Source organism: Thermobia domestica, chromosome 6 (genome assembly GCF_964235325.1).
Source record: "Thermobia domestica chromosome 6, izTheDome1.hap1.1, whole genome shotgun sequence".
Taxonomy (NCBI): Eukaryota; Metazoa; Arthropoda; class Insecta; order Zygentoma; family Lepismatidae; genus Thermobia; species Thermobia domestica.
Window position 1 is genome coordinate 281,699,963 of NC_137459.1, and position 13,859 is coordinate 281,713,821.

At 36.1% G+C, this 13,859-nt stretch overlaps 1 protein-coding gene across 3 annotated transcripts in view; it reads right to left on the reverse strand.

Annotated features, from left to right (window-relative positions):
- Positions 1-13,859, reverse strand: part of LOC145688508 (uncharacterized) — a 906,862-nt gene that overhangs the window by 115,555 nt on the left and 777,448 nt on the right. For 2 of the 3 annotated variants that reach the window (XM_081762851.1, XM_081762850.1), the window contains exon 6: positions 8,788-8,829. The exons of the other annotated variant lie outside the window; for it this stretch is intronic. In XM_081762851.1, coding sequence (XP_081618977.1) covers positions 8,788-8,829 — 42 coding nt within the window. The remainder of the gene's footprint in view (positions 1-8,787; positions 8,830-13,859) is intronic. 3 annotated transcript variants of the gene reach the window in all.

Here is a 13,859-nt window from a genome sequence, read left to right on the forward strand (position 1 = left end):
GCATATGTAACATGTTCTACAATGCCTCCAGTCATGAAAAAAAAAAAAAAAAAACGAAGTAAAAGGTTTATTGGTACTTTTTTAATCGAATAATGCAGATTCGATTTTTAATAGAATAAAAATAGATAATATAATTTAAAAGGTTAAGCATTAAGGAAAAAGGTATAGCAACGTTTATCAAAATGACACTTTTTTTCATAAAAGTTACTGATATTTGGTAGGGGCATATTAAAAAAAATGGAACTAGCTTGAGGCACGAAATACATAAATTTCACCTAAAGTTATAAATCTTTTAAAAAATCGGAGAGGGGATAAGACCCCTCTAAATACGTCCTTTTATCTAGGAACAAACAAGCAGACGCGCACACGAAAGAATTTTCGTCTTAAATGTCGATGGTGATTTCCCCGTCGGAATAGTTAACGATTTAAAAACCCAAACCCATTGTTACGAAGAGAAGAAAGCAGGATTGCTCCGCTACCCGTTCAAAACGGGATTTTCTTTAATCATCCTGTGCATGACACTTGTTTTCATACTATGCTGTACATACTGTACATTTGAGTCTCATTGTACTATGATTATTAACTTCCGTAACCGAAATAACAGAACAGAAACGGGATTTTACTTATTTTCACTTTAAATTATTTTATTTCGGAATTTGATTTAAATCAACGATTTTTATTTAAAAAATCAAGTGATTTTAATCGTGATTTAAATCAGATTGATTTAAATCAATTCACCCTGCTGGAAAACAAAACGTTTTTACACTGGCTCTTATTTGCTTTTGTGTCTCAATATGATGCTTCTTAATCACATGTTTATACTTTAGATTTATCATTCTCATACATGATGACAGATCGAAATTCGGGTGTGAACAAGGAACACATGAACAGACTAACAATGTTATAATTTGGAGTACATTATTTTGAGAGTAGTTTACCACTTCGTTGTCAATGCAATTTCAGGTTGAGACAAAATATATTCTGCTACATTCTGACAAGGAACAATATTATTATTCTCCCAAAATGACTCTGAAATTAATGTTAACGTATTGGTCATGTACGAGAACTGAAAGGTAATACAATGCGAGATATTTTCAACATTCTGTACTATCAAGATTTAATCCTTATAACACCAATAGGAATACAAAAAAAAAAAAAAAAATCCATGTTTCCCGAAGTCCGATTTCAAGCCCTCTGGCCTTTTTATCTTTATGGAACATTAGCTGTCAAACTGGTTATGAAGCTTCTTTAACGGCTATCAAGTACTACTATTGTTGTACAGTGCACTATACCGACAAACTGTTAGAGGTTCCTCACATCAAAATTAAAAAAAAGTGCATATGAATCTGTGGTTCCAAGTAAATAGTTTCGGAGTTAGCGTATTCGAAAACGCGAAAAAAAAGAAAAAAAAAACGATATTTTAACACATTACTTCGAACACGAGAAACCGTGGAGTGATGGTGCGTACCAGCGTCCTACGCCTAGGGATGGGACTTGGGTATTTACCCACTGGGTAGGTAAATAAAAATTGGGTAAATACCCGGTAAATACCGAAATTTTATTTACCTACCCAAAGAATGGGTATTTTTCAAAAACTGCAAGATTACATAATAAGAAGACACAGTGGGTTCTAAAATAGCAGAATAAAATCTTCCAGATACAAATGCGGTTAAAGAAAGATGCAAACATGATTTATGACTGATAACTGCTTCGAACAATTCCATTTCTAATTAAGTTCAGTACTGGTACTAATTTCGAGTTGTTGAGAGTAGACGTGCCTCTTATCTTAGTTGAATTTTTTGTTTTCTTTTATTCAGGGAGAGAAAAAAAACTGAAAATGGATAGCAAGAAAAGTAGTGTTTGGAGCGCATATAATGTACGAAGTGATAAATCAGTAAACTGCAAGTACTGTGGTGAAAACTATAAACACGCAAATGTAAATGAAATGTCAGATCATGTTAATAAATGTTTTAAGTGTCCTGAAAATCTAAAGAAAACAATTATAAAATACTTTCAAGGGAGAAGTTTATTTGATTGTTGGCAAAATACTGGGACAGAAGAAGTGAATGAAAGTAAACAACCTACATCAAGTTGTAGTAATAATAAAAACATTGATGACTCTTTAGTGACGAGAGTGGCTGATAAAATTTTTGATGCAGTTTCATATATGAAGAGTTCCTCCATCAATGTACAAAGTTCATATAGTAGCATTACCACTTTTATGGATACAATGACAGCTGATGAAAACGCAAGTAGCCTATATATCCATACCGCAACACATGTAAATTAATGAGTTAATGAGCTCTTACACACATCACATATCAATTTATAGTTTGGGTTGAGCGATAAGGGAGTAGTTTGCTGGATTGCAGTGTCTATAAGTTGTCTCAAAGTTCAGTTAAAAATCAAATGGGAAAGGACAGTTAACTACTTATGTAATAAATTCAAGAATTGGTTCCTTATATATATGACATTGCATTTACCTTAACCCAGTGCAAGTGTTTCTGTTAATGCACAAGTAATTTTATTTCATATAATTCAAGGACTTGCCATATGACCTTGTAAATCCAGTCAAAAAACAATGTCTGAAAAGAGATTGGTAAAACAATTTACAAGCATTTTCAAATAGCTTATATTTTGCAAAATAATGGCCACATGGTCAAATCAGTTAAAAAATTTAGGGACAACTTGATGCCCAGTGTAGCGAAATGCAAACACAGCGTAGAGTTACAAGATTCGAAGTATCTAAATCTTCAATGTGACGGTTGGAGTAATGTTCGTAATGAAGGAATAATCAACTGCAATATTACAAACCCCCATCCAATATTTGTTCATTTTATCAACACCAAAGATAACCGTCACACTGCTGAGTACATTAGGGATCAAGAATTTTAGGTCATTAAAAATACGACCCCAGCAAGTTGTTTGTTCTGGTGATAATGCAGCAAATATGCAGAAGGCTTTTGCTCTTGTCCAAAGAAAAAAAAAGAGTAGCTCCATTTGCAACCATTGTCATGTAAAACGTATACGTTGAACCTTATCTGCAGTGATACTTTGAAGTGTTCTTCAATTTCATCATTTACGGCAAATGTTGTAGACGTCATTAAAATGGTTAGAAATACTCAGGTACTGAAAGCACTTTTCATGCAATTAACAATGAGAAAAACATTTACATTTCTCTTACTCTTCCATGTAAAACCTGCTGGAGAAGCTATTTACAATCTCCTGAAAGTCTGGAAGCTGCAAAAGTCACTCTACAGAACCTAGCTGTTTATGAAACCACTGCAAGATATACAGCATTTATCAAACCACAAAGAAAAGCTGCTTCATGATGAGGTTTTCTGGGTAACAATCGAAATGCTAACATATGTTCTTAAGCCAATTGTGTCCTGGATAAATATATTAGAATCTGATGAATGTAACATACATCGAGTTTTTCCTGCTGTCAAAGAAATCGAAGAGCAACTAAGAAAGGCTTCTCCCCAATGCCCGTTGTCCAAAGTAGAAGAAAAAATATTCTTAATAATTTCGATTGCGGAAAAGGTCCAGCAGTGCAACCGATTCACTATGCCGCAGCATTGCTAGATCCATCATCAAAGAGGTTTGACATGACTCCAGAATAATATGTTGATGGATTGGAGTTTATCATGGTGGCAGAGGACATGAAAGTAGATGTTGTAAATGTTATAAAGGATTTCGCACATTACAAGATAAAGTAAAGTTTGTGAGGCAAGAAGTTCATTTGAACAAGTTCTGGTGAAATGAACCCAGTAATTTGGTGGCAAGTTTTATGTGGAAGTACCCATTATATGATATTAACAGCATTGATATCATCAGCCGCCATAGAAAGATCCTTTAGTACCTTCTCAAAAATTCACACTAAGTCAAGGAATAGACTGACTGCTTCCAGAGCCGGAAAAATTACCTAAATAGTTTATAACTGGAAGTTGCATCACCGGGAACAGAAGCCAAAAGTGTCAACACAGCGTAAAGAGACAGAAAAGACTGATGAGTCAGAGCAGGAGAAAAACTTAGAAAATAAGTTATCGGGAGATACAAGTTCATCACACTTGAAATGCACCATGGTAGCAAGAAGAAGGAGAACCCCTGAAGAAGACAATGACAGTGACACTTCTTCCCTGTGAGAGATAGAAGGAGACATTACTAGCGATGATTCCACATATTCATTTCATGTATCCGGTGAATCTAATGAGTAATCTTGGTTGAAATGCCATCTCATTATGAGATAACGTTTTGACCTTACGTGTATAGAATATTTCGAGAATGTTACTTTCATAGGTGGAGCTAGGAATTGTCTACTGGGGGGCAGACCTTTTGATCGGTCTCGGAGGTCTTGGTAGGTGGCCATCTTATAGGTGGCATTTTTATTTTTTGTCAAAAAGTTGGGGAAATGCCCCCCATAAATCCGCCCATGCTCACCTTAGACAGTATACAGAATATTTATGCAAAATTAAAAAGTTCTGGAGGAATGATATACAAATGAAACTTTTATGTTTGCTTGCTTCTGTTTTTAAATTTTTCAAACTTTCAAATCTTTCCGAAAGAAGGTTCTGGTGATCTAAAATTTCCAGAAATTTCACGCTAGTCAAGCCTCTTGTTTTACTAGTCCTGAATGTTCTGTAATTCTTTTGTACTTTTATTAGCTTGATGCTGCCAACTGAGGTGTTTGAAACCAGAGAAAACTAACTGAATTTTGCGAAATTCTAAATTAAAGCATGAAATCATTTGAATTAGGCGTATGACTCTGATACCATCCAATCAGAGACTAATTAAAGAAACCGATGTAACCGTCATGTGAAGCCCATTATCCAATGGCATTTTTTCTATTTTGTTTCCAAGAATACTAATTTCTCGCAAAATATGAAAATGCAGTTACTACATTCTGGCTTCAGACAGTTCAATTGTTTATTATATGTTGATGCCTAGCTAGCAAGTGTAGTGAAGTGTGGAAGTCCTCGCATATACTCCTATTCCTACTGTGTTCCATTTGTAGCTATTAAAACATGTATGATGTAACAGAAAGTATATTTCAAGTAATGTCAGTTGTAATGACTTGTCGTCAATAGTCACTTACAGAATGTAAATTAATAGAAAATCCCGTACCCGCGTTCCATGTACTTGTTTAGTTTCTTTACTTGCAGAAAAAAATGTAGTCTTTTTCAGAGTCATCAGTTCTTATAAATATGCTCTGTGGAGAAATATCAAAACAGGAGCGACCACATAACTCATATCTATTAACGAAAATAATACATTTAATGCCTTCTGACATTTGTTGTAGCTTCTACTGGCTCTAGTGTTACTTTTTGATTATTTTTATGTACTGCTCAAGAACGTCTGTATCACATATATGATTGAAAAGGAAAAAACCCTTATATTTACCCAATTTGGGTAAATACCTGGGTATTTACCCAAGGTAAATACCCAAAAAATATTTACCGGTAAAAATCCCATCGCTACCTACGCCATTCAAATATGTATATCTCAGCAATTTGCGATGGGTGCACAAGGAAATCCCTAGCGAGCATAATTGAATCGCTTTCTGTTAAAAGGGCGTATGTAACATTTTCACAATTTTAACTTTTTTAAAGAAATGAATACTTTAGAGGTAGATCTAACAATTTGTGTTAAAAGGACGTGTGTTTATTGAAACGTGTCATAAATATAAGGTATTTTTTTTCTTAAATCAAACCGTCTCGTAAGAAAACAGTTTTTTTTCATTTCCCAACAACTTTTTGTTATTGCACATACGCCCTTTTAACAAAAAATCGATTCAATTCTCAGACATGCTCCCAACAGAATTTTCAGATATGTTCTGACTAAAAGTTGCGTCCAAAGTAGACAAAGATAAGCCTTGACAGCAGTGAATACTAATGCGTCGGCGGGAAGTCGGAAGTGCCTGAGACCGCCAGCTTCACGGCTTCTAGTTTCGGAATAATGTGTGCTAGGATGTATTGTTTCACACTAAAAAAACATGAAGAATACCGTGAAACAAAAGATTGCAGCACATATTATTCCGAACATTAAGAGCCGTGGAACTTGATGTTCCTTACACTTCCAAATTAACGCCATCGCATTTACGTCATGTATTCATTGCTGCGAATGCTTAACTTCTGTCTGTTTTGGACGCACCTTTTATCAGAGCATATGTGAGAATTTTGTTCAGAGCGTGCCTGTGAATTATTACCTATACCTTGCGCACTCATCCCTATTCCTGAAATATTCATATTTGGGTGTCTTAGGTGTGACTTCCTTTTCGCTGATATGGACCGCCACTCCAGGGTTTACCCTTTCCGAAATAACTCATGTTGGAATGTAGTTCTTCTCACGCATTCGAATTGGCCCTAGTTACGAAAGTATGCACTTTTCATACAGGTCCATATGGAATTTTTCTTATTTTGATGTGAGGAGTCACATCAACTTGTCATATAGTTCATCAACAATCTCTATATGTTGCATTGTCCGAAATTCTACGCTGTTGCAATTCTAACCCGTATAGATGCACATCACATATATTAGAAAGTATAGTTATTTCCCTGAAAAGCTGCAATTAGTATATAAGAAGTGAACATGCACAATAAATAATAATAAAAAAAAAACAGTTAAGAATGCTTCAAGAGCATTGCCAGAACGAACTTAAAAGGAATGGAGAGATGGAGTGGAAAGGATAACCTTGCTCTGCTTCTTGCAAAAATTCGCAAAATATCATCTCTTTTTTTAATCTATTTAATTTTATCCAAACAAAGAGACAAGAATATCAGTTCTATGATCTCTTGCGTTACAAAAAGTGTATGACTATCGTGACACTACCAAAACTTTTCGATAACCACAAAAGACAATGTCTTATTAAATCTCTTTATTTTCAATCTATACCTTGACTATGTTCTGAATCTCTCAACTCTACATCATTCATAAATTAATTATCTTAGCATATCATTCCAATATTTATCGTATTTCTAACATTTATAATCTTCTGAGTAATCTTGAATCACAAGATCAAACCATCTTCAAACTGTATCTAATATGCATTCTATTTGCACAGGTTATCTCTAATTTTACATAGTAACAGTCAGTGTCGCATTCTTAAGCACTTTGTACCACCATTCTCATATTCCATCATCTGTGACTTGTAGTTTCCAAGATTTGGTTCCTTAAATCTCCGGAAATTCGAACTTTTTGCCCAATATCTGGGGAACGGTTGTCAGTTGGCCAGTAGCCAGTTGATCAGTGGCCACCGGTTACTATTTGGTAGCAAAATGTTTACCATCCTTTTAGGTATTGATCAACACCAATATGATCTCTCTGTGACTTGCGGTTTTCGAGATATGTCTCCTTAAAACTCCCGAAATTGAAAGTATTTTTCGACCAATATCACGGAAACGACAAGTTATAGAGAGATGATATTGGTGTTAATCAGTACCTAAGAGGATGGTAAACATTTTGGAACCGATATTAATCGATGGCCACTGGCCAAACCCGTGGGCAATTGGACAGTGACTACCGGTTTCTCTTTGATACCAAAATATCTACCATTCTCTTAGGTACTGATCAACACCAATATAATCTCTAGCTTATGGTTCCCGAGATATGGCTCCTTAAATATCTGAAAATCGACCATTTTTGGCCAATGTCACGGAAACGGTAAATCATAGAGAGATGATATTGGTGTTAATTAATACCTAAGAGGATGGTAAACATTTTGGTGCCGATATTAATTGGCAGCCACTGGCCAAACTACTGGCGAATTGGACAGTGGCCACCGGTCATTATTTGGTACCAAAATATTTACCATCCTCTTAGGCATTGATCAACACCAATATCATCTCTTTATGACTTACGGTTCCCGAGATATGGCTCCTTAAATCTCTGGAAATTGGCCATTTTTGGCCAATATCCCGAGAACGGTAAGAGTGACGCAAAAAAATTAATCACCTTCTCAGATAGTTTTTGATGCTCTATCGAATGCAGGGTTCAAAATTTAATATATATATATATATATATATATATATATATATATATATATATATATATATATATATATATATATATATATATATATTCGCAAATAACAGACAGATAGACACACAGACATAGAGAGTTCAGTAACGAACTTTTTAAGTTCGTTGATAAGCGTTTCTAGTTTCTGATTACACATGGAGTTGCTCTTGTCATCAAAACACAAAGAACAACAATGCTAGTATTCCATAATCTTCATTTTTTAAAAAAATTATAAGTCAAGTAATAAATTATTTTAACAATGCTTTCTTAGTGTAAGTAAAGTTGCAAATTACTAATCACCAAGACAAAAGATAGATCTATATAATTAAACAATTAGTTGCACATTAGTTGCAGCAGCCATAATAATAATATTATCAGATAAAGATACGCATTTGAAATCACATGAAATGTCATGCTCTGCAAAGAAACAGTGATGATTCTTAGTTTACTCCAGCGACTGTTAATGAGTAATTAGGAGATGAGGCTTGCTTACATATATTAGTGTATGTCAGTCATTATGTTAATTAGACAGGCGAAGTGAAGAATGGTCACATATTAACAAATATTGAATAACACCCTGAATTAGACAATTAAAACATTTTTGTAAAAGATAAAAAAATGTTAATATGTTATTTGTGCTGGTTAAGATGCTTTGCGAAGACATGTCTCATCATGTGTGTTAGAAGCAACTTGAGTGTTAGGTGTGAGTGCCTAAATATCGTGCAAGGGTCTGAACTGGGAATGGGATTGACGAGCAGTATTGAGACTTACCTGTATCGGTCACAGCTAAACTAGTTGTAGAACCGTCTATATCTGAAACAAGAAGAAAAGAGAAATTGGAATTTTACGAATACATTATTTTTATTTGTTTCTTGTTAAACAAATGAAAATAGCGACGATGTAAAATAGAAAACACAGAGAGAACAAAATGAAGAAACATATGTAAAAAAAGGCATCCATCAATTTAAATTGATCGGCTTAAAGTTTGATTAGCTTTTGTTCAAACCCAAAATGCTCTAAAAGGAAGAAGGAAAATATCTGAAAAAATACATCAACCTTGTCATCCATCATGCAAAATAATGAGATGTGGGAGGACGAAGCCTTAAGAAACACGAATCCTTTCCAAATTCCAATGTTTCTACCTTGTTTCAGAAAATTTCAGTGTATTTCATTTTAGATAACTTCGAAAGTAATGAAATGAACCTTATCTCTACATAACAATATTCAAATTTTAAGTACTATGGATTCTCTATATTTATTTCCATATATAAAACAAATAATTTGTACGCTATTGTGATTCTATCTCGGAATTCAAGCTTTATACTGTTTACAAAATGTAAAATTTCTCATATTTTATGTGTATGCAAGAATTGTCCAAGATCAACGCAGTATTTATGTCCTGTTTACGTTTTAGATGGATTCTACAACTTCCCATAAATGTTCAGAACAGGGATATATTCTAATGGAGGGCATTGGTTGGTCAGTGGTAGAGCGTGGGGTCCCTGATTCAATCCTAACTCCTGTTGGCTTTCTTAGGGTTTTTCCGTTTCCTTCCATTTTCATCATTAAACCATTATCTTGATTTCGTCATTACCGTCTCCCTTAGCCTCGGTGCATGATTGTGATATATTAAACTACAAGAAAAAGTATAATGGAGTACTCAAGTTACTTGAGAATCATGGATAGATAAAAGAAAATAACTTGCAACAGATAAGTAATTAAAGAAAGAAAATGCAACTTATTACGTAACTTATAGTCCACACAATTACTACTCCCGACCCGACGTCACTCTCTTCTAAAAAAAAATAAATAAAAAAATACACACAAGGCCAACTTTAAGCAAATTAGACTAATTGCTTCCAATTGGCCCAGTGGCAGAGTGTAATTGCTTTCGGCTTGTCAAGTACACAGCAAAAAACGATGGTGTTAATAACTCAATTTTATCATATGCCATTGGTTCCAGGATGACTACCAATTTAGTGTGTTATAAAGGTAACCAAGAAAATTCTGTTGCTTTTTCACTCACCATCTTGGAACATCGATATGTCACCTAACATGTACCTGGAAGATCAAACATAGTCCTCATCAGCATAGACGACCTTTTGCCAACGTTCTGAGAGGCCATAGATTCCATCGCGGTAGAAATTGATGGGCCGTGAAGCGAAGAATGTATCAAGTGCTTTTTGCACCTCTACTAGGGATTTGAACTGATGTCCTATAAGGTGATTTTCCAAGAAACGGAACAGGTGATAATCGGACTGTGCAATATCTGACGAGTATGGCGAATGCAATAGTGTTTCTCATCCAAGGGGTAGAATGGTGCCCGGGTCATTCTAGCCATGTGGGGCTTAGCGTTGCCCTGTTAAAGTAGGATTCAGAAGGGCTGGATCCAGAGTTTTGAATTTTCTTGAACACGGCTCAACTGCTGACAGTACACAGTTTCATTGATGTTCTGACCATCTGGTAGCAGTTCGCGATTCACGATACCGCGAGTAGTCCACCAAACACACAGGAGGACCTTCTTGTCTTGCAATGCTGGTTTCGGCTGTTTTAGAACCAGTTCATCGCACGCTAACCAATGATGATGGTGCCATGAAGCTTCGTACAAGACCAACTTCTCATGACATATCAACACCCTGTCCAGAAATGTGTTTATTTATTTATCGACATAACAGACATTACTGTCCAATTACAGTGTTTACATATAATACATAATTTTAAAATTGATACAATTAAAATTTATTAATAAATACAGTTTACTTGATTTTTTTTTTAAAAAAATACGCAGTGTTACTCTTTTGTACAACTTTTCAGAACTATTAAATATATCTACATCTTTATAATCCTTACTGATTTTATTGTATGTAGCACAAATTCTCGATGTAGGTGATATATGCAATGCATTTGCACGTCCTTCCTGCAGTAGAACAGGCCACTATTTCCCTTGCATGTTTTGAGGGTTGGAACCTGTACCATTATCTTTGTAATTATGTCTGTACAGTCTATTTTGTTGTGCAAAAGTCTGTGCAATAAAATGAGATCGTTCAACGTCCGTCTTCGTTCAAGTGTCTCAAGTGTAAAGTTTCCAAGTAAATTATCATATGATTCATATTTTAGATAAAATCCTGTCCTTTTGTATGTGAGAAGACGTATAAATTTGCTTTGTATCTGCTCAAATTTTTGACTACGTGTTTTCACGGAAGTGTTCCAAATAAGTTAGGCATATTCAAGTTTGGATCTTACGCAATAAAAGTAAAGCGTTTTCAGAGAGTTAACGTTCGCAAACCCAAACGTTCTTTGGTTGTTCTGATAAGAGAGCCAATGTTTCTATATGCATCCTTAGTAATATTTGCCACATGATGCGAAAAGTTTTTTTTTAGTCAAATATCACACCTAAATCTTTAATTCTATCTAATTTCTCTAAACTTATTCCATTGATTGTGTAAGTAAAGTCATACGTTTTCTCACGTCTACTGTATGTCATGGTTTTACACTTATTAATATTTACTGTAAGTCTATTGCTAGTACACCTTGCTAGTACACCATTTAGTATGTTAGTCAGATCTTGTTGCAAGAGTAGACAATCATCTATACATTTCACATCTACGATATTTTTAAATCATCTGCAAAAAGTATTTTAGATTTTTTAATATAACGTGGCAGATCATTAATAAATAATAAAAACAATAGAGGCCCAAGATTAGACCCCTGAGGGACTCCAGAATTTACGCGAAAGCTTTTAGTTTTATATTCCTTATACAAAACGGATTGCCTACGTTCACGTAAGAAAGATTTGAATATATATATATATATATATATATATATATATATATATATATATATATATATATATATGTATATACAGTGCGTTCCACGAATAACACTAAGGTCCACCTCCTGAAGAAACCAAGGCAGATAGAAACATGAAACCTTTTGGAACCTTCAAGGGACATAAAAGGCAACATTATGCTGAGAAGGAGAATCCCCCACAAGGGGGGCTAAAGGGGGTTACTGGGGGTAACTCAAAAATTTTAAATAGCAACCCCCATCGTGTGGTACCTCGTTTGAAAGGTATCACGTGTATTGACCTGTTCTGAAAAGTGCATGTTGATTGCATGTCCGTAGCCAACATGGCTGTCATCCGTAAACTATGATCGAAGAAACATTGCAAACCTGTAAGCAGAGAGTAACATAGTATGATTTGGAAAATACCTCATTAATGCAGGAGATGCTCGAAGTGTGCACCGCTCACTTCCTGGCAGTAATGTAAACGTTGGACGAACTCCTCTCGAACACGGGTAAAAGTCATTACCGGTATAGAATGACAGGCATCAACTATGCGTTGGCGCAACTCCGCAATGCTGTTCGGCTGCGTGCGGAACACTATAGTCTTCAAATAGCCCCAGAGAAAAAAGTCGGGTGGAGCAAGGTCTGGCGAACGGGCTGGCCATCAAATGGTGCCGCGACGACCAATCCATCGTCGCGGAAACTCACTATCTTAATAGTCACGTACAAGGCGGTGAAAATGGGCAGGACAGCCGTCATGCTGAAAAACAGGCGGAATCTCTCCAAATTCTTGCGGATTCTCTTCCATTGCCTCGACAATCAACGGTGCAATAAAGTCTTGCAGCAGCGCCAGGTATTTCTCACCCGTTAATATTCCATCGATGAACAGGGGCCCGATTATGTGATTACCTAAGATACCCGCCCAGACATTCAGCGACTCTGGGTGTTGAGTGTTGCCTTCACGAAATACATGAGGGTTTTTGTCACACCAATATCGGCAGTTATGCCTGTTGACCTTGCCATTCAAGTAGAACGTACTCTCATCGCTGAAACACACGTTCGTCAGCACAATGGTCCTACGTGCCAATACCTCACACATCTGCTCACAAAACTCGATACGCATATCGGGATCATGTTCACTTAACTCCTGGACCATATGTAGTATGTATGGATGGAAGGTATGTTTTTTTAAGATTCTGTATGTCGTTGTGCGTGACACACCACACGTTTGAGCCACAGTTGTTATGGACTGTTGAGGATGCCCATTCAGCTCCGCCAACACTTGTATCTGTGTTTCTTCCGTAGCAACACTAGGGTTTCGAGGCTTTGGGGCATTGGTCACACTGCCTGTCGTAAAGAATTTGATTAATAAATGGCGTACAGAAGAAACATTAATTGGGTTGCGCACATTTTGTTCATTGAACAACCGTGCTGTTGCACTGTACGAACGATTCGTAGCACCAAAGAGTAACACAATTTCAATTCTCTGTTCAAGAGACCACATTATGTATGCAATGTAGGATGGTCAAACGCACCAGCACAAACACACGTCTACGTCCTTCAGACCTACTGTTCCGGGTTGTAATGTAGCGCACTGTTGGTCGGAAAAGCACATCTGATAGTGGTGCACGAGTAAACAGAGTAGCTTTGCTAAAGTACGTGTGTCCAACACCAAAGCGCCACCACGGGCAACTCGTCGTCATGAACTACATCTCCTCGTCCGTAAGAGTAGCAGTTCGACAGTAGCGCAATGGTAAAGTGTTGGTTCAGTGCACGTGCGGTCCGGGGTTCGAGCCTCGGAGGGTTCAGATTTTTTAATAATATTATGGTACTCTCTTTTCTATCGGTTTCAGTTCAATTTGCATGTTTTGTATTTGCAATACTGTTATAGTGTTAGTTGTGTGGTATGTGTATTGTGCATTCGTTCCGAACTAGACCTACGTTAGACTTTAGAGTTTGTTGTGGACACGGTCTGGTCTCTATACGCGATTACTTTTCCAGCGAGGTACCAAACGATGGGGGTTGCTATTTAGAATTTTTGAGTTACCCCCAGTAAC